Here is a 21444-nt window from a genome sequence, read left to right on the forward strand (position 1 = left end):
CATTGGGAGATATAGTCAGAAAACAAAAGGCAGAAGTATTGTTTCTTAATTTAGGGAACACTCAGAGTTTATGTTGAGTGATTTCAGCTCTGCTAAAACCATGGGTTCAGAGTCCCTGGTGTATGTAGCTTTCCAGAAAGTCAAATCAAACACAGACAGGTAGAAGGCAAAAGCAGAGGCTTGTTCTCACTGGCCAGAGAGGATGTCTGTGGAGAAAGCACTCTAAAGAACAGACATAACACAATTGAAAATACAGAGCATTTAAATTTTATCTGACAGCTATTCAAGAAACACATGCCAGCTCCTGATTGGCTGAACAACTATCCAGCAAGGATCTGCATCCTGAGTGGCTTAGGACGCTGTCGTACCTCATCACTGATTGGCTATTAGTAGTGGTGGGAAATTCAATTAACTGTCATTGGAGCATTTGAAATGTCAGTCTGTTTATTGCTCCATCTTCAAAAGGGGCATGATCAGAAAGGAATGCAGTGTGGTACTGGGAAATAAGTTCATGATGAGCGTAATGGGGCGGCTCTGGATAACACAATAAGGTTAGTCCAATGTACACAATGGGTACCTGGAGATGATGACTACTTCAATAGGTGAGACTGGCTTGAGGCATGGGTGCCAGATCTTCCACACAGACAGCCCAAATTTTATCAATGCAAGCAGGAAATAGACTCAGGAATTCTGACATAAATTTATTGAGACAATTCATACAAAAGGTAATATAAGAAAAGGCGTGCATGCTTGCTGGGTCCTGGCGGAGCTGCTGCCTCTGTTTACATTGTTTTATGCTATTTCATAATTTGGGATCGAATTTCTCAATATCATCTATAGCATTCTTTTATGGTCTAAATATTTGATTGCTTGGTGATGAGGGCAGTAGAGCTGGAGAACATGCAGCATCACTGAAATAATTGAAGTTGACATCTTATCATTTCAAAATACCAATTTTCAATTTATTTCCTAACTATGCAATACTTTTGGTTTTTTTCTGATATCATTTTATTGTTTTATATATCCCATATAAATAAGACAAGACATTTATTATAGTGGTCCTGCAGCCGTGGAATATTTAGTCCTCTTAAGACCCGTCGCAAACTAGCTCCTGCGGGAGCAAACCTTGCCAGCACGTCCCTGACGTCATGAGACTCCGCCTCTCGCCCCGCCCCTTTCTCCGCCCCTTTCTCCGTGCCAGCGTGGTTTTTCCTTTGCTAGGGCAGCATTGCCAGCGTTCTCTCTCAGTTGGCAGAATTCAACTGAGAGAGAACGCTGGCAATGCTGCCCTAGCAAAGGAAAAATCAGTGGTTTTCTTCTCTAGCACGGAGAAAGGGGCGGAGAAAGGGGCGGAGAGAGAGGCGCAATCTCATGACGTCAAGGACGTGCTCGCAAGGTTTGCTCCTTCAGGAGCCTAGTTTGCGGCGGCTCTTAGGAAGGGTTTGAAATATCTCTCTACATTGTGGCCTTTTCATGACAATGCAAATGACTTGTGTGATTTAGGGCTGCATAGCGTTTCATATCTATGTGAGGGGCCTTGTCCTTGCCACATTCCTCCTTGAAAGTCACTTTGTGATGAATGAAAGGGAAACTAATATGGTTTTTCCCCATTATTAAGTGCTTTTGTATTGCTTTGGTCTTCTTCCAGGGGCAGTTCCACACAGCACTTTAATGTAAGTGCAATTGAGTTTTTAAAACATTGAAGTCCGCAAGTGCCCCAGAAAGCACATGTTTTCTGGGGGAGGAGGTGTCCACATGACCTGCCAGGCTTTCCAGCAGGGCACCCAGACACCAAAAAAAACTACCCCCCCCCCCCCCCAAGAAAGGGCCAGAAATGGTGAAGAACTTACCAGGCCACCTTTAGGCCTCAGAGCACACTTCCTGAAATGTACCAAGTACGCACGAGGAGGCTGGCGGGAGGAACAGTTCCCCCCCCCCCACTTCCTCATGGGTAATGGTAAATTCCAGGAAGCATACTCTGGGGCCTAATGGGCTGTGGCACAGCTATCTGGGAGCTAACTGCATTAAATCACTACTGACTGGGAGACTTCGAAGCCAGCCCGGGTTGGAGTGAGCTTCCAGCCATTAGTCTAGTTTGCTGTTGACCCATGTAGCCCAAAAGACAGTTGCATCTGTCAAGTAGGAAATTGAGGGACGGCTTTATGTGGGGAAGCTAATTTAACTAATTTCCAATGGCATTTCAACGGTGTGCAGAAGAATGAAAGAGTACTCCATCAAAGGACTCAGTGTCACAATGGACGGTGAAACAGCAGCTCCCCCTGTGGCCCGAATCAAGCTGGAATCCAGCATAACCTCATGAAGCCAGAAAAGCTTGGGCACAGCTGAAATGTTAAATTGCCTCTGTGTCTGTCTATATATTTTGTATGTCTAACTGGCATTGAATGTTTGCCATATATATGTGCATTGTAATCTGCCCTGAGTCCCCTGCGGGGTGAAAAGGGCAGAATATAAATACTGCAAATAAACAAACAAACAAACAAACAAACAAACAAATAAAGGAGGCCTGGTGAGTTATTTTATTTTTAAAGGGTTTGGGGAAGGGTTGTGGGGCTCTGAACACTCTTTCTGAGCTGATTCAGCCCAGAAAAAAGCGAGAGGGCTGTCAGGAGCAGTTCAGACAGTGGCCATAGTGGGTTTGACCCACACCTTTCAAGAAGGCACACATCTAACCCACCATCGAATTACTTCAACACAAAGCAGGGTTTTCCTGCTTTGTGTTGAATGCAGTCGCATTTACCAGTGGCGTTATCTGGACATCCCAGATAAATATGCAGGAGGGCACCTGTTTTAGGGTCTGCCTGGATGGCCCCCAGAAGAACAAGCTGATACTCTGAAAGTTACATAGTACATGTTGTTTTTTGTTTACCTTAAAAAGAGGCAACTTTTTTAAAAAAATAAAGAAGTGACATAGTCAACTGATGGGTAGAAATAAATACTTTGATTAAATTTGTTATCTTTATGGACTTTCCCCAGCATATGCACTTTACAGGCATGACTTAGCAACTCTGACAAGTGATGCCATAATGTACTATATACAGATTTGTGACTTAGGAATTCCAGATTTCAATCTATCCAGGTAGGAGACAAAAATGCATTTCTTTCCCTGAATACAGTTGGATCCCTGACTCACCAAGCCTGGTAATTTCTCCCAGAGTTCCAAGATGAGAGAAGTTCCTTAAGGTCTAGCACAGTGGTTCCCAACCTATGATGTTTTGGCCTTCAGCTCCCAGAAATCCTAACAGCTGGTAAACTGGCTGGGATTTCTGGGAGTGGTAGGCCAAAACACCTGGGGACCCACAAGTTGAGAACCATTAATGTGTATCTGGATGTTTAAGGGATGTGTGTATATATACTGAGGTCTGAATCAAAGTCTCTGTCCCACACCCTAATCCTAATCCTAGCACTCACCCTATACTCACACTTCATCCGGTAATCTAGTTTCATAATTCCAATGTGAGGTTTTTAAAAGCCTAAGTGCTGCCTATGGGAGTGAGAATTAATGAATTGGGTTCTTGTAGGTTTTTCCGGCTATGTGGCCATGTTCTAGAAGCATTCTCTTCTGATGTTTTGCAAGCATCTATGGATGCTTGCCATAGATGCAGGTGAAACGTAAGGAGATAATGCTTCTAGAACATGGCCATATAGCCTGAAAAACCTACAAAAACCCAGTGATTCCAGCCATGAAAGCCTTCGACAATAAATTAATGAATTAATGACATGTATGGTAGATGAATGCATGCATGAATCTATACCAATGAGAAGACGGAGGGGGAGATCCTTGGGTGAGTCAAAATGCAAACATTACCCCCCTCATAGGAATTCTGACCCTCAATAAAATTCACTTCAGTCTCTGGCAATGCAGTTGAGCATTTAGAAATACAGTTTAGAAATCTCTCTCTCTCTCACTGAAGGAAAGTTGCAGGGGAGGCCTCATTCTCTTTCTCCTTCCTCAACCTGTTCCCTGATGACATGCATTTTCCAGGAGGCTATATTACTGGGAAAAGCCTCCATTGCAGGCCCCAGAGATTGGTGGTCAGTTAGAATAAACCAGGCTTGTTAAACGTTTTCCACTCACAACCCCCTTTCCACATGAGAAACTTTTATGTGACTCTGGGTATATAGGTATAGAAAATAGGTATCAAAATCCAACATTTACAAATAAATAAATCAATATTTGCAACAGGCTGATTTTCCTTTTTGTGGAGTACAGCTGAAGCATTTTCTGCCAGGCCCACTGTAAACACTGCACGTTGTTGCTGACAGATTAGTGTAAGTGTCTGGTGACATTCAAAGGCCTTTTACTGTTGCCAAGTTTTTTTGCAACCCAAGATTGAGCTGAAGAGATCCTATTTGGGGCCAGGACTCATGGCATAAGAAAGCAGGAGAACTGACAATACCTAGACTACATTATTCTGCATTACTACAACAAATCGGTTTGGGTTTCTAATAATGTGGGATATCACAATTTTTATTAACTGAACGATTTTCTAGTATGCAAAGTTGATGTAAATAGTGTGAGTGAATGATGAGACAGATGTTCACAGTGCCTGGAAATCAGTCCTTGGAATATAACATTTGGAAAACAAATTTATCCAAATGCTTTTTCAAGTATGGCTGAGGAGCTTTCTAACCAAGGTGAAAGTGCAAAGGCTGAATTGCAGCTAAACATAAAAAAATTATGGCAACCAGACTGATTGATAACTGGCAAATAGAGGGAGAAAACGTGGAGGCAGTGACAGACTTTGTATTTTTAATCAGAAGACACTTACTTCTTTGGAGGAGAGCAATGGCCAATCTTGATAAAAGAGTGAAGAGTAGAGACATCACACTGGCAACGAAGGTCCGCATAGTTAAAGTAATGGTATTCTCTGTAGTAACCTATGGATGTGAGAGCTGGACCATAAGAAAGGCTGAGTGAAGGAAGATTAGACACTTTTGAACTGTGGAGCTGGAGGAAAATTCTTGGACTGCAAGAAAATCAAACCAGTCTATTCTCCAGGAAATAAAGCCCGACTGCTCAGTGGAGGGAAGGATATTAGAGGCAAAGATCAAGTACTTTGGCCACATAATGAGAGGACAGGAAAGAGGAGAAGATAATGATGCTGGGGAAAATTGAAGGAAAAAGGAAGAGGGGCAGACCAAGGACAAGATGGATGGATGTTATTGTTGAAGTGATTGGCTTGACCTTGAAGGAGCTGGGGGTGGTGACAGCCAACAGGGAGCTCTGGCGTGGGCTGGTCCATGAGGTCACGAAGAGTCGGAAACGTCTGAATGAATAAATAAGAACACATCTTTCAGAGTTCTTCCAGTTTGGAAGCTGATTTCCTGACTGTAAATTAGGGACAGAAGAATGTTTGGAGCTCTGACTTTTCTGTAGTGTGTTGTAATGGTAAACATTTCTCTGAATGACTGAGACTCTGGTTCAAGTCTGATTAATTTGCTGTAATGTGCAGTAGCTTCCATTTCGCTCCGATAAAATGAGAAACATCTTGCAGGATGTACCTTATCTCTTCATTGTTCCCTCCTCCAAAGGAAATTAAAACCCATTGTGCTGGATTTCAGACTGCTCAGGGAAGTGACGATGAGTGCTCAGTGACATTATATGCTCATAAAATAATGAAAATCAGGTAGTAATTTCATCTGCCTGGGAAGTACTATTTGATGAAAATAATAAATTGAATGGGGCTAGTTAGTGCTGGTGATGTACCAAAGCTGTCAAACAGTTTTTTCAGTTGAGAGGTGATGGGTGATGATAGGAATTACTCGTTTTCTCAAATAGTTCATACAGATTTTGAGGTACTCCTCTTGTAGTTTCAGTTCTGCAATGAAGGGTTTCGAACATTTAACAGTTCCCAAGGAGCCATAACTGAAGAACGTGCAAATCCTGTGTATTGTATGGACTACTGAATCAATGGACTGTAACAGTTACCACGAAGCACTGCAGCCAGTTAATGAATATCCATGGATGGCTAGATACACATGTGAAATCTCTTTGAATAATTTCTTACAAAGTTTGCTCTCCCACCCCCTCCCACCCCCACCCCCAATGGTTGGCTTCTGCACAGAGGTGGTAGTCATTACTAGGCAAGGCACTAACATGCATAGCTACTCCATCAACACAGTTCATTTCTTTGTCACTTTTAAGTTTAACTTTTCAAAGGGCTTACTGTAAAAGCCTAAAATAACCATCTGCAATAAAACAATGAACAAAAGCAAGATATAAAAAGAAAACAGTTTGTAAATGATCATGATGCTGCCATCTCCCATAGTCAGGCTGCTTGTCCTGGCCTCCTGTAGCTCCTCTTATATAGGTTAAGTGTCCCTTATCCAAAATACTTGCGACTGAAAGTGTTTTGGACTTTGGAATATTTGTATTTGCATAAACAAAATACATAATGAGATATCTTAAAAATAGGACCCAAATGAAATTCATTTATATTTCATATATACCTTAAACACATACCCTGAATGCAATTTTATATAATATTTTGGTACTGTTCAATTATCCAGGGCAGAGGTCACCAGGGGGCGCGAGAGAGTGAAGGATAGTCCACTTTATGGGGGGGGGGGGAGTTGATGGAGGAAAACCATTTCCCCCGTTTTTGCTGGTTATTCCCCCTTCCCATATCATAAATATTTCCATGACAGAGACATGGGTGGGGGAAATAACAGGAAAACAAGGGAAATGGTTTTCCTCCTTTAACCCACCCTCCCCACTCATAAAATGGACTATCCTTCTCTCTCTAGCGCCCCCTAGTGGCCCCTGTCCAGATAATGGAACAGTACCAGTATTTTAAATATTTTGATGTGTAAAACTACATTTGTGTGTATTGATCCATTAGCAAGCAAAGGTGTCATCTCGGCCACCCAAGTGGACAATTTTTGTTTTGTTGTTTTAGTATTTTGGATTTTGAAATTCCGGATATAGGATGTTCAACCTGTATCATGTTTACCCCTTACCTTATGCCAGTATGAACACATGGGACATCGTCTTTCAGGGCTTGGGGATAACTTATTTTATATATAACTAGTTATGTTTAATTAATGCAGATTTTGAAAGTGAATACTTTCAAGTTACTCGGGGAAATTAAAAAGAGAGTTTTCTTAATTACTTAAAAATAAGTAGTTTCATAGGTGTGCCTCAGAGCTATAACAACAATTAATTACTTTTATAGTAACTTTTCTAATAGCCAGGAGAAGTAGTTGTGTATGTAAAAACAGGGTTTCAAATGTTGAAGAACTGTATTATCACCATCAAAGGTTGGATCTGACACTAGCGTTGCACAAGAGATGTTCTTGGACTATGTACATACTTATCTTCAAATTCAGTCCTGTTCCTGCTATTTTGTTCTTCTCCTGAACTCAAGTCTCAAACAAAGGGACTTTAAAAAAAGGTGACATGCCAATGCTAAGCAGTTAATGTCACCATCTTGGATGTCTTCCCCATGCCTTGGAGTTGAACTAATTCTAGAATATCATGGCGAAAACATATCTCAGATGCTACTGTGCTTCAGAATTGTTTTCCATGGTATCTTGGGGGCAAATGATTGATAGCTGTTACTCAGCAGCATATTGCCACCCTCAATTGCAATGTATGTATTTTACTGTTTGAAAAAAATGAAGCTCAAGGTAGGTTTCAAGGCTGGCCTTGGCAGCTATCCAATTTAAATATGTCTAGTGGAGGGACTGACCCTACTGTAGAAAACAATCTGTAATAGAGATCAGGTTTGAGGAACATGTGGTCCTCCAGATGGTGTTGGATTGCTATCCCTACCATCCTTTGCCATTGACTATTTCAGCTGTGGCTGATAGGAGTCATGGCCCAACAGCATCCCAAAAGAAATAATTTCCTATTCCTATTTTAGATTGAGATAAACCCCATATAGCACACTTCTCCTTTTTCTTCCTTTTCCTCCCTTCCTTTGCTTATGAGAGCAAAAGAGTAAGAGTTTTTTGTGAGAGTTGCAGCAGATGAACAAGCATTCAAGTCTTACTATAAACAATAAATGAAACAAAATGACTCTGTCTTTCATTATATTATTCTGCTACAATTAAGAAAGCTTCATTGGGGGGGGGGGGGGTTTGTTCGTGTGTGTGTGTGTGTGTGTAAGAACTATGAGCTCTGCTTACTTTTGCTTCTAAAAACAAATTCCTGGCTCAGCATTTAATAGTTCTAAGAGTTTTGCTCCAGGCCTGAACTGGTAGATTTCAGGATTTAAACAAAACAAAAACAAACAAAATAACACTAAATCCTGCATGGCTGTAGCCTACTGAGCCCTAAATAGTAATATTTGACAAAAATGGATGAAGATGCTATTTGGATTGTTCATTGAAGCAATTAATGGGTTTGGGATTAGGAGTGAAAATGGAAGCTGTTCTAGATTAAGTGGTAAATAATGCAATATTCCTAGATTAAGTGGTAAATAATACAATATTATGCATTCGTTTATTAAATTTATATCCACTCTCTCTCATCCTGCAAGGGACTCAGAGTGGCTTACAACTTGGCAATATGCAATGCTGCACATTTAACAAACAATACAATAATCATTGTGTGTGTGTGTGTAACTTGAGAAACTGCAAGTCGCTTTTGGTATGAGAAAGTTGGCCATCTGGGACCCCCAGATGTTTTACCATCTTGTGGGAGGCTTCTCTCATGTCCCAGCATGAGAATCTGGAGCTGGCAAATGGGAGCTCACCCCGCTCTTGGGATTTGAACCACTGACCTTTCAGTGAGCAGTCCTGCTGGCACAAGGCCTTTTGACTGACCAGGAGTACCTCTGTCTTTTCTGGATTCAGTTTCAATTTGTTCATCCTCATCCAGATTGTCACAGCTGCCAAGGACTAGAACAGCTTCCTTAGCAGCAGGTGGAAAGGAGTGATAGTAGTTGGATATTGTCTGCGTATAGATGACAATGTACTCCAAAACCCCAGATGATCTCCCCCACCAGCTTCATGTAGATCTTAAACAACATGGGGGGACATGATCCAAGCCCCTTCCACACAGCTGAATAAAATCCCACATTATCTGCTTTGAACTGGCATATATGGCAGTGTGGACTCAGATAAACCAGTTCAAAGCCGATATTGTGGGATTTTGTAACACACACGAAAGCAAGGAATTCACTGCAGGCCTGTTACATGGAGTTCCCTCCTCAACTGAATCCTTTATTTTCAGTACAGAAAGGGGCAAGAAAAAGACACCAGAATAAACAAGACAGATACTTGTTAATTAATAATCCCGATTGTCGCAATGTTTTGTGCAACTTTGTTGCCATACTGAAAATTGGTATCTCACTTTTACCATGTTTGATGATATCTTCTTTGAACCTTTCAGGTTTCAAAAAGTGAGAGCGCACACAACTTCCCTAGGGCTTTTATTAGTTGAAATCAAGTGTGTAAAGTTAGAACAGGAAAATATTTTTAAGCCATTTATGCCACATTTCCTGGCATGCATCCTGTTCCACTAATGGGGTCCACTGTGACTGCAACAAATAGAGCAAAAATGTATTCTATGAATTACGGGGCTAGGAATTGTTCTCATTACTTGTACTAGTCATTAAAAGCAATTAAAGTTTGGCACACATGTGATTATTCAGATATAAACAGCCTCTGTTTCAGATTCTCCTCAGAGGTGTAAGTTACCTGAATTGCTCAAAAGAGAACACCTGTTTATACATCAATACCGCTGCAGTTTCTCAATGAGCAGCATTCCCGGAGCTGTTACATACATTATGCCAAAAAAATTTGGCCGCATGTTTACTTTAGCCCTGAACAAATATTTCTGGTCTCTGACAAAAAATCATTTTTTTTAAAAAAAAAAAGCCCAAAGTTAATTAGACTGTAAGTAAGAAAATATGTTCATAAGAAACATAGGTAGGCTTTAATGGAAAGCAAAGAATTATATTTGTTAAAATTAAAGGGGATATTAAAGAATCTAAAGGGAAGGAACTGTCTCCAAATTAATATTTTTTCCAGTCTGATGATGCTAGAAGGAATTATTTCAGCAATAATTGTGACAAGAATGGCCATATTGTTTTTTCAGCTAATCAAGCCTGGTAGTTTTATTTTCCATTGCATCATCCTCATTATGAACTAGTTTATGCCCCGAGCTTTCAAGCTATAGATTGCTTATTTAATCCCATTTTTGTCTCACAGAAGTTCTTAGGGCTCTTTCAAGGAGGTTTCAGAACAGAACGGCTTGGTCCTGATGCAAACTCCTTGTATAAGACTCACCAGGAAGTTACCACAAACTTAAGTTCCTTCTCTGATCATCAGTAATTCTTTTACATTATGAGGGTTGCCATTGGAAGCACTTTTGACAAAAAGCACTGTGTCTCCCAACCTGTTAATACTCAGGGCTCAGAGTTTATTTTTCCTGTATTGAACCCCAAAAAGGAACATGTCACTCAAAAATAAACACACCAAATCTATCTCCTCTAATGTGTTGTTAAAGTATTTTCATGTTGCTTTAACTGTAATGGTTTCATTGTGGGTGTGGAGCCCGCAGTGGCGCAGTGGGTCAAGCCCTTGTGTCGGCAGGACTGAAGACTGACAGGTCGGAGGGGATCAGCTATTCTGGATCTGATCCTAACCAACACTGAGGACCTGGTAAATGGAGTTGAAGTGGTAGGAAACTTAGACAGGAGCGACCATGTGCTCCTGGAGTTTGTAATACAGAAGAAAGGGAAAGCTAAGAGAAGTCAGGCATGCATTCTAGATTTAAGGAGAGTTGACTTCATGAAATGTAGAGAAATATTGAGTGTGATCCCATGGATAGGAATGGTTAAAGATGGGTGGGAGTTTCTTAAAGTGTCTGGCCACCACAATTCAAGAGGGATATTAAAAGCTGGAAAATATCTAGATGAGGGCAACTAAAATGATCAAAGGTCTGGAGACCAGGTCCTACGAGGAGCGGCTTCAAGAGCTGGGGATGTTTAGCCTGCAGAAGAGAAGGTTGAGAGAAGACATGATCGCCATATTTAACTATTTGAAAAGATATTATAAGAAAGGGAGAGAGTAGCCCTGCCACAGAGCCCTATACCTCAGAATATCAAGGCAGAAAATCCTGCATTATCTGAGTGTGGATTTAGATAACCCAGTTCAAAACAGATATTGTGAAATTTTCTGCCTTGATATTCTAGGATATAGTGCTGTGTGGAAGGGTCCTAGGACTTGTAGCAATGGGTTCAAATTACAGGAAAGGAGATTCCACCTGAACATTAGGAAGAACTTCCTGACTGTAAGAGCTGTTTCACCACACTGCTAGGAGTGTAGTAGAAGCTCCTTCCTTGGAGGCTTTTAAACAGAGGCTGGATGGCCATCTATCATGGGTGCTTTGATTGTGCTTTTCCTGCATGGCTGGACTGGATGGTCCATGTGATCTCCTCCAACTCTATGATTTTATAATAATCCTGCTTGTAGAAAGGCCAAGATGGAGTTCCGTAAGGTCAACTGAAGATGCACGCCCTTAAAAATGTACACTCCCTACAAAAAGCAATGCAGGTCAACAAAGAGAGACACACAGTAGAAGGTTTTCTAGCAACAAGAATACTCAGGATAATATCCTCATCATACTCTTAAGCCACTAATCTCTTCCTGCTCAATCTCCAGGTATGTATTTGTAACTTGCTGGGGAGAGAATGCTGTCCTCTTTGATGTATTAGATCCAGCCCAAGGACCAGAGTTGATAGATGCCACCATTAATCCTGGAAAGTGTGCTAATAGCTTCTAATCTGAGGTTGACTGATGAAAAATTATCTTATGAGGAACTGAATCTTCTTGCTTCTCTCTTCTAGGAAAATACTTTGTTTTGAGTTGTATTTGTGATGGCCCCATTGTGTGCAATTCTTTGCAACTGGATGGCTCTTTTTCATGTTGTTGACAAGCCCATGAAATCCAGTCAATCCATCCTCCCTGCCTTTCTCCAGGGAAGTTAAATGGATCAGCAGGTTATCCAGATACGGGTAAACATGCTCGTGAACTCTCAGTTATGCCACCAAGGTGGCCAACACCAGCTGTTTGCATGAGCAGTAGCTTAATGAGGCTTACACCAACAATCTTTTTGTTATCCCAGTTTTCAAAGTATCATAATAATCTTTAGGGAAAAGAGAGCACAAAAGCAATAGATCCACAGGAGCATCAATAAGGGCACGTTTTGGCTTCTCCATAACCCATTAGTTTATAGACACCAAGGATAAGCTGGAAATGCTCTAACCACTTCAGGATGAGATCACTCTCATTCCATAAGTTCTGTTATCACTTCTGGAAAAGGTGCCGCAGATTTCTCATGTTTAGCTTTAATCCTGATTTGTGGCACCTCTGCAGCAGTTCCAAAATACAGTTTATTGATAGAAGCCAACCTATACTTTGCCTAAAACACACAAAAATATATGGAGGAAAAGAATTCCCTTCATCTGAGGATAGTTCTCCATCCTCCTTATCCAAGGTCCCATATCACTGTCTACCACAAAAGTAACAGTAACAGTACAGACACACTTTTGTTTCTTTTAATCATATGAAGGGGAGGAGGAGCACCTACCTCAAATCCCTTTTCTCATCCTGAGTGTAAGGAAGATGGACCATTTCTGGCCTACTTTATATCTTTCTGGACACTAGAGGGCCTGCATTCATCTGAAAGTTCTCCACCAGATCTGCATTTTTTTATGGCTAATTTTGTGGCATTTTTCAGACCACTTGCCATCTTGAGTAGCCGTTGGTCTCTAGTGCACTCAGGCCCACCTCTCACAACACAAATGTGTGTGTCTACCACCTCCTTCATTTGAATAAGAGCATGATCTGATCCTTCGGTGAAGGCAAGTTGGTGAAGGTGCCTCCCATGATTGCTCTTCTGAGGAGCATTTGAGATGATATTGGCATTCAATTGCAGTCCACGGAGACCAGCTGTTCCCTCTTGGGTAGAAAGAGTTAGAGGAAGTGCTCTGAAAGAAAAAAAATCTTCCCAGAAAGGAAAAAAAACAGTACAAGATCTTCTGATACCCCCAGAAGGTGAACAGCAAGAGCAGGGAAAGGAAGGGGTGGTGGCTCTCCCACTTAGGGTGGAAAGAACGATCAACATTAAACATAGCCCTGCCTATGAGGAGCAAGGCACTCAAACCCTATGTATTGATTCCCTCTGCACACTGCAGGAAAAGGTGTCAATTACTCATCTCTCTGCATATGTTGAATATGCCATGTTCCACCTCTGCTCCTACAGGAATACATAACTGCTTGGAGAATCAACTTAATCTCCTCAGTCCTTAGAGTTGTTGTCTGCCTACCTACCTTCGAGCCATTTCTGATGTAAGGTGATTTGAAGGAAAACCTATCATAGGGTTTTAAGATGGGGGTTACCCTGGCTTTTCTCTGAGGCTGCATGGTTTGTCCAAAGAACCTCCAATAGGTTTCCATGACTGAGTGGGGATTCAAAGTGGCTAGTCTAATATCCCAACCACTACATTACACTGGCTCTGAAAGGTGGGAATTATTTTCTGCTGAGGATCAGTCATAAATGATCAGTCATAAATCTTGTTGGTATGACTAAATTAACTCTGATTAAAGTGGATGTTTTATGTTCAGATTTTATGTCATTATATATTTTTGTTTGATTATGTTTGGTTTAATTTATTGATATTAGGTTCTCATGTTGTTTTCATATGTGGGGTTTTTCTGGGATTATTATGTTGGTATACTTGTTTGTTCTATGGAGGCATTGAAGGTTTGCTATTGCATGTTGGAATCCGCCCTGAGTCCCCCCAGGGAGATAGAGCAGAATATAAATAAAGTATTATTATTATTATTTGAAACACAACAAGAATAGTACATAGCTCAAAAAAGAACACATCACTCAAAAATAAACACAGCAAATAAGATCACTATGCTGGTTGTTGTATTGGATCACATGTTGGACACTTCCCAAGTGTCTAGGACTATGTGATGTATCGGCGAATAATGCTTGCAGATCCCAGTAAGGTGGCCTTTTGCAGCTGATAGATGGTAATTTTGTCAGTGCCAATTGTGTTTAAGTGCAGGCCAAGGTCTTTAGGCACTGCAGCCAGTGTGCCGATCACCACTGGGACCACCTTGACTGGCTTGTGCCAGATTCTTTGCAGTTTGATCTTTAAATCCTCGTATCATGTCAGCTTTTTCAGTTGTTTATCTTCAGTCTTGCTGTTGCCTGGGATTGCAACGATGATCCATACTTGGTTTTTTAACACAATCATAAGGTCAGGAGTATTGTGCTCCAAAACCCGGTCATTCTGAATTCGGAAGTTACAGAGTAGTTTGAGGTGTTCATTTTCTGTAACTTTTTCTGGCTTGTGGTTCCACCAGTCCTTTGTTACATTATCATTACTATTATTGTTATTGTTGTTGTTGTTATTATTATTATTATTATTATTATTATTATTATTATTATTATCTTTTTATTATTTTTCACTGCATCTCCCTCTGTTCCTCAAGTCATCTGCCTTAACACTCTAAAGCAGTGTTTCTCAACCTGGGGGTTGGGATTCCTGGGAGGGTTGTGAGGGGATGTCAGAGGGGTCGCCAAGACCATCAGAAAATACAGATTTTCTGTTGGTCATGGTGGTTCTGTGTGAAAAGTTTGCCCAATTCTATCATTGGTGGGGTTCAGAATGCTCTTCAATTGTAGGTGAACTATAAATCCCAGCAATGACAACTCCCAAATGTTAAGATCTATTTTCCCTAAACTCCACCAGTGTTTGCATTTGGGCATATAGAGTATTTGTGCCAAGTTTGGTCCAGATCCATCATTGTTTTGAGTCCACAGTGCTCTAGATGTAGGTGAACTACAACTCCAAAACTCAAGGTCAATGCCCACCAAACTCTTCCAGTATTTTCTGTTGGTCGTGGGAGTTCTGTGTGCCAAGATTGGTTCAGTTCCATCGTTGGTGAAATTCAGGATGCTCTTTGATTGTAGGTGAACTATGAATCCCAGCAACTACAACTCCCAAATGAGAAAATGAATCTCCTCACAACCCCACCAGTATTCAAATTTGGGCATATTAGGTATGTGTGCCAAAGTTGGTCCAGTGAATGAAAATACATCCTGCATATCAGATATTTAAATTACAGTTCATAACAGTAGCAAAATTACAGTTATGAAGTAGCAATGAAAATAATTTTATGGTTGGGGGTTACAACATGAGGAACTGTATTAAGGCGACGGGGCATTAGGAAGATTGAGAACCACTTCTCTAAAGGCACCAGATCCCATCTGATCTTGGAAATTAAGCAGGGCCAGCTTTGGTAAGTACTTCCATAAGAGAGTGCCAACAAATACAATATGCTTTAGGCTGTATTTCAGAGGAAGGAATTAGCAAACTCCCTCTGAGTATTCCTTGCCATAATTAAACAAGTAATCTGAAGGTGAATGCAAATGCACATATTGTTTCTTGGCATTTCTTATGTCTTCTTCTGTAATCTCAACAACATTTAATTTGGAAGCTGGGTTTTGATTGCATACTTTTGACAGTTATGTGCCATGCTCTACTGCCAGGTTGAATACTTTGGCCAAAGAGAGATATGGTAAGTGAGTCAGTCATTAATCAAGGATTCAAGCCATTGAATCAGTCAGTTACCGATGGTTATTTCTACTTCAGGGCCTGACAAAGAGGAGTTTGAGGCAGCTTGCAGCTCCCAATGTTGTTTTTGTAGCCCCTGACAGTGAAAGTCATTATCTGAAAATACTGCTAAGAGTAGTGTTACTGCTAGGTGGCCCGATTCAAAATTTCAAAATGCAGGATGAAACTGTATTGAACTGCTTAAATAAACATTCCACAAACAACCAAATACGTAAGCAATAAGTTATAATATTTTTTATTCATGTTAGAATTTCTATCAGTGTTTGAACATTAATGTTTAGAGAGTTTGTACAAATTTCCACTTATGGTTTAAAATTGAGAACCACACAAGATTAAAAAAAATGGTAAACCTAAAACAGTTCAGAATGACCCAAAACATCCCCAACTCTCTTTAACACTGTTAACCTTTTCTTGGTTTGCAACTGGGACTGATCAGGAAAAGTGTGCATTGTATTTATGTCTCAGCAATGTTCCAAAACATAATGGTATCATCATTACATATAAACTCTTTAAAAATATAATTCTGTCAAAAGAATTGAGGACTACTATGTACACTACAAAAATAAATTTTCATATAAATAAATTATATGGCATACTTTTATCTTTGAACTGAAACACAAACCCATTCTCCTGCTAAAAGCAGGCAGACAGTGAGACCCAGTCTGAATATTTTTTTCCTTTTTAACTCCTTGCTATAAAAAGCTACAAAATGAGTCCTTAATGTAAATGTTATATACTCTCTTCCTATTTAACATTAGTAAGCATCCTATACAAATAAAAATCCCATTAAAAGTAAAAACATAGCTGTAATAGTGTTTCCAATAGAAATAAAATCCCTGCATTGTGTTTGTTATAAACTGGCATGACAAATACTGTAAGAAAACATTCTTATGATACAAAAATATAAATATCAACAATTAACATTAAAAAATAAACAAGAAAACCAGCCAGCTACAGAGATCTCCTTTTGCCAATGTGACAAGAAGAGAAAATGGACTATGCTAAACACCCAGGGACAGCACCCCACAAACAGGGGAAAAATCCCCCTCTTTCACACACAAAGACATGGGAGATTAAGGTGAAGGGTCTAGTCGCCATCAAAGCTCTTTTAACTTGTTCCTTTTCCTGATTATTATTATTATTATTATTATTATTATTATTAATAATAATGATAATATTGGAGAAATGAGTAAGAACTCAAGAAATATCAATGGGTATCCACCATCATATGGGTAATGAATGACCCATGTCACAGTGAAAGGTAGCCTGCAATTGGTATAACATAGTTTTACTCTAGAGAGCATGGATGAGCTCCCTCTGTCAGCTCCAGCTCCCCATGCGGGGACATGAGAGAAGTCTCCCACAAGAATGGTAAAATATGAAAAACATCTGGGCATCCTCTGGGCAATGTCCTTTCAGATGACCAATTCTCTCACAGCAGAAGCAACTTGCAGTTTCCCAAGTTGCTCCTGACATGAAAAAAAATATTTTTATTGTATTGGAGATTGGAATTCTTTGAACAACAGGGTGGAAGTAACTTGTTAAAATACTGCTTCCTTTAATGTGTTACTTTGGGGTAATCGAGGGCATAACAACAGTCCTTTTGAAAGCAATGTAACACTCAGTAATGTTACTTGCACCCCATCACAAGGACCATTTCTCATTACTTCTAGGCACTACTGAGAGGATAGCTTCTAGGCATACTGTGAGGGGATTTTCTCCCTAAATGTTGATATTAATGTTTTAGGTGGACTGCATGCCCACCAAAGTAACTAAAAAAGTAACATACATCAATAGGGATGGAACACACCTGTAACAAGCAACACCACAGGCACTTGTTTTAAAAAACACAAACATAATGTTAATGATTCTTTCAATATGTAAGTTTCCAAGTTCTATTGGGCCAATAGCTTGAGCTTTGTTGCTCTACTTGACAGTAGCTTATGTACCACTAAGACAATGACACACCTCTTTCAAATACAAATTTTAGACAGATGTAAACAACATATCAAAGCATTTTCAAGATGAGGGACAGAAAGGGGTATATTGATTCACATGTTATACTGACAGGCATCTAACAGGATTGAATAATCTATGGGCAAAGACTGACCCTGGGAAAGGCATCACGTAATTCAAATAATGTCTGAACTGGAAGAACGAATTGTTGACATCATCATCTAAGGCCAACCCAATATGGGCCCTTGAAGCATGGTCATCTGACCCTGATAGCCACCAAAACTGAACCGGCCCTCCCTCCTTTTCTAGCCATGATATCTGATGATCCCACTCACTGGCACAGATTCCCTTTATCAGAAGAAGAATGTTAGTGTGGTCATTTCCACTCACTTTGTGGATTGGATGTTTGGAACTAATTGGTCAGCATATTGATAAACAGAGTTCACAAGCAAATGCACTTGGGAATGTCAAAGGCTCAGTAGAACCAGTGGGAATAGCATAAAGGCACTGTTGTTTCAATGGAGGTACCTGATGGGCTGCACATCCAAAGGCTCAGTAGAACCAGTAGGACAAGCATAAAGGCACTGTTGTTTCCGTGGAAGTATCCGATGGGCTGCACATCCACAAAAAACTACTTTTAAACATCACATCAAAATCATTTTACTTTCCTCCTTCTGTAGAAGCCCTCACATTACAGCTGAAGTGTATAGAGAAGACCTGTGAGGGACGTGCATGCTCTCTGTTTGTGCCTTTCAGTCTCCTATAGGCAGCAAATTTCAGACGTCTCCCTTGAAGTAACTCCAATGCTCTTGTTATGAGAATAAGCCAATCAGGAGCCTGGGATGAGGCTGTCAGTAGCAACTCTTAAACCCCCAAAACACTTCCACTGGTTCTCTATAAGATCTTATGCAACCCTGCATGGAAATCTCACTGTTTTCAGTTATGGTAAAAGCAAAAATAGGAGGGTGCAAGGCTACAGGCAGAGTCAACCTTGGTGGACTGTGAAGGCCAAGAAGTAAGAGGCACAATCTTGTTTCACATGAGTCACTGATTGTACACTGGAGTGGCACATGATTGACTATATATATATATATATATATATATATATATATATATATAGTATTCATTTCAGCGGAGCATATGTTGGAAGTTCACCATAGCCCATGCTCCACAAAATCATTGGAGTAACAAGCTCACACAACATCCTTTCTCCCAAATCCACACAGCTACACCTGCTTCATTCACCAAGGTTAGCACACTCCTCTTCATGGATGCTCATTAAAAAACAAATCAGAAAGAGAAAAAAATTATTATCACGCATAGCGTGTTTGAAAATTAAAAGAAGCATTTCATACTACCACAGGGTTGTGATATGAAAAAAATTAAAATACTTTACATACATACCACACACGCGCACACACGCACACACCTTTACAAACAAAATCCTAATACATTAGCAATATTTGCATAGAATTATACATGTAAATTATACAATATTTAAGCAGCGCAACATATGCTGAAATTTACGACTAGGATTAAGCTTAGTTGTGGTACAGAAATGAATGTACAATAAGTACAGAGCACAAACAATAGTCCCCACTCTGTTAAAAAGGAGTTTACACGACTCCAGATTATACTACATTACATGGTTCCTCTGGTATATTACACATGTGTACATCTTTTAAATATTTATAGAATTATCTCACAAAATAATACAATAGGTTACAGTAATAGGGGAACTGTTGTCCTGATGCAGCATTGTCCTTTCCATAACTTCAAGCAGTTTCTCTTCAAGCAGTTCTGGAAAGAGGAGGTTTCCCGTCTTTGGCCTCTTCTTTGCTTCAGTTATTTCCCTGTACAAATAGAGACAAAAAAAGGAGCCCCACTGTTCAGCTAAAGTTCAGCAAAGATAAATAAATCACCTCAGCCCCAAGCCATCTGACAAGTCCTGCAATTAAAAGCCATGCGGCCTAGGCTCTTTCCCCCCAGTAATGTCAGTGGCTTCCTGTGACCACTAGTTTAAATAGCCTTTTTTAAAAAACCCAAAAGATCTTGTGCATTTCAGTATTTTGGTTCTTAGATATCTAACATCATGAAGCTTTGTCCAAGGTTACAAATGACAGATGCACATCAGCCTTTTCTCACATTAGTACCAACAAGAAAGGAAAAGAACACCATTAAAATGTGAGACCACACGTTTCCTGAGTTCATTACTCAGAAAAGGAATTACAGGGAGTTGTGTCCAAACATAAGTCTAAGGCAAAGTTTGCTAAGCTATTATGCCTATCTAGGTTTTTCATGGATGCCTCTGAGGAAAACAAGTTTGGACATCATTAAATTGATCTAACAGCAAGGAGGTTTAGATCAAGGAAGAATCTTGTCCTGCAATCCCAGTAAACAGTTGATTTTTGCTCCAGGATTCAGTTTTGTGAGTATCACCCTCGGGCTCAAAACCTCTCTCCTTCTCCCCAGCAGAGTTCAAGGAAAATAGAAACATTTGCTTCAGTTTTCAACTAATTGTGGTTTTTCATTACATCTGGACTTGGACAAGCTCTCATTAAGGATCAATATGCTTTACTGCAACAATCAAATCCTAATCACTGTTAATGAACATGCTTGCTTACTAAACCATCATTAACATTAACCACAGTTCCAAGTTGAGATATTACAAAATTAGTTGAGATAGTTGAAAGTGGAATAATGTATTTTCACTCTTCTTAAAACTACACAGGAATAGAAGAGGGGAAGGTAAAATGCTTGAGGCTGGGGCTTATTCATGTAACCCTAAATTAAACTTCAGCATTCCATGTGAACCTTAGGCCTGCTGGTCAAATCCAAAACTGGGTGTTTCCCCACCTGATCAGAGGTCTCTTTATCATAAAGATTCACTCTGGGCTGACACTGGTCCATCTGAACATAGTCTTGAAGCCATACACTATGACTCCATACAATCTATTTTATATATACAGGACATTCCATGCTAGTTAGAGAGACTATGTTATCAATTCAATGTGTTACTCTCTCTCCAGTGAGTAATGCAACAATCTGAAGTTGGAGGGGAGCAATTACTGAAGGAACAGATTACTTTCCCCAAAACTTCTCCAAGCTGTAAGCTATACTTATTAAGGCTATAAGCTACAGTCAGTTTTTGAGAAAAAGAAACTAACCTTACCTTAATCTGAGTTGTTGCCACGAGTCCTTTCTTCACATTCAACATCTTGCAGTTCTATTACTTCTACTTTAGAGTTCCTCCTCTCACACCGGACATTAAAAGGCACATGAGGGTCCTCAAACTGTCCGTGGTCAGTTTCATGGTATCCCTCATAGGATGGGAAACCTCCTCCACGCGTACTGTGGCTGTGCGCAGCAGGATGTACAGCCACAGTAACTGAAGCCGAGGCAGTCACAGTAGTGATAGGCTGGCAGCATGGTGGCACTGAAGCCCCCGCAGCAGTAAAAGCTGGGTTCCTGATATTCTGCGAACGAGTCCTCTGGCCAGAGCAGTCCCTATTACTAGGGCAGGAATGCCCTTCAGTAGAAGTTTCAAAAGCATCCCTGCGTGGCCGGTAAGGGGGCGGCCGGAGTCCTTCCCTTGGTTCTCTTTTGGGTTTCTTGTTTTGATGCCACGTTTGTTGAGGTCCAGGCTCCTGGCTGATCTGTAATCCTGGATTTGCCTGATGATACCGCTTCTCTGGTTGGATCACCTGGAAAGAAATGGGGCATCAAAATCTTTCTCTGAGATAGTAAAAATAAATTGTTGCAGCTACTTTATAAGCTAGAGCTTTCCATGTTATGGAAAACCTTTTAACCCCATTTAGGGGGTTGTTTTTATAAAGGAGCAAACAGTAATGCATGCTCGAAA

At 40.3% G+C, this 21444-nt stretch overlaps 1 protein-coding gene across 2 annotated transcripts in view; it reads right to left on the reverse strand.

Moving 5' to 3' along the window:
• Positions 1 to 15834: 15834 nt before the first annotated feature.
• Positions 15835 to 21444, reverse strand: part of PTCH1 (patched 1) — a 120773-nt gene continuing 115163 nt past the window's right edge. For both annotated transcript variants that reach the window (XM_060762069.2, XM_060762068.2), the window contains exons 23-24: positions 20755 to 21286; positions 15835 to 19435 (exon numbers count right to left, since the gene is read on the reverse strand). In XM_060762069.2, coding sequence (XP_060618052.2) covers positions 20756 to 21286 — 531 coding nt within the window. In that variant the 3' untranslated portion in view covers positions 15835 to 19435; position 20755. The remainder of the gene's footprint in view (positions 19436 to 20754; positions 21287 to 21444) is intronic.

The sequence above is a fragment of the Anolis sagrei genome, chromosome 2, assembly GCF_037176765.1.
Source record: "Anolis sagrei isolate rAnoSag1 chromosome 2, rAnoSag1.mat, whole genome shotgun sequence".
Classification (NCBI taxonomy): Eukaryota; Metazoa; Chordata; class Lepidosauria; order Squamata; family Dactyloidae; genus Anolis; species Anolis sagrei.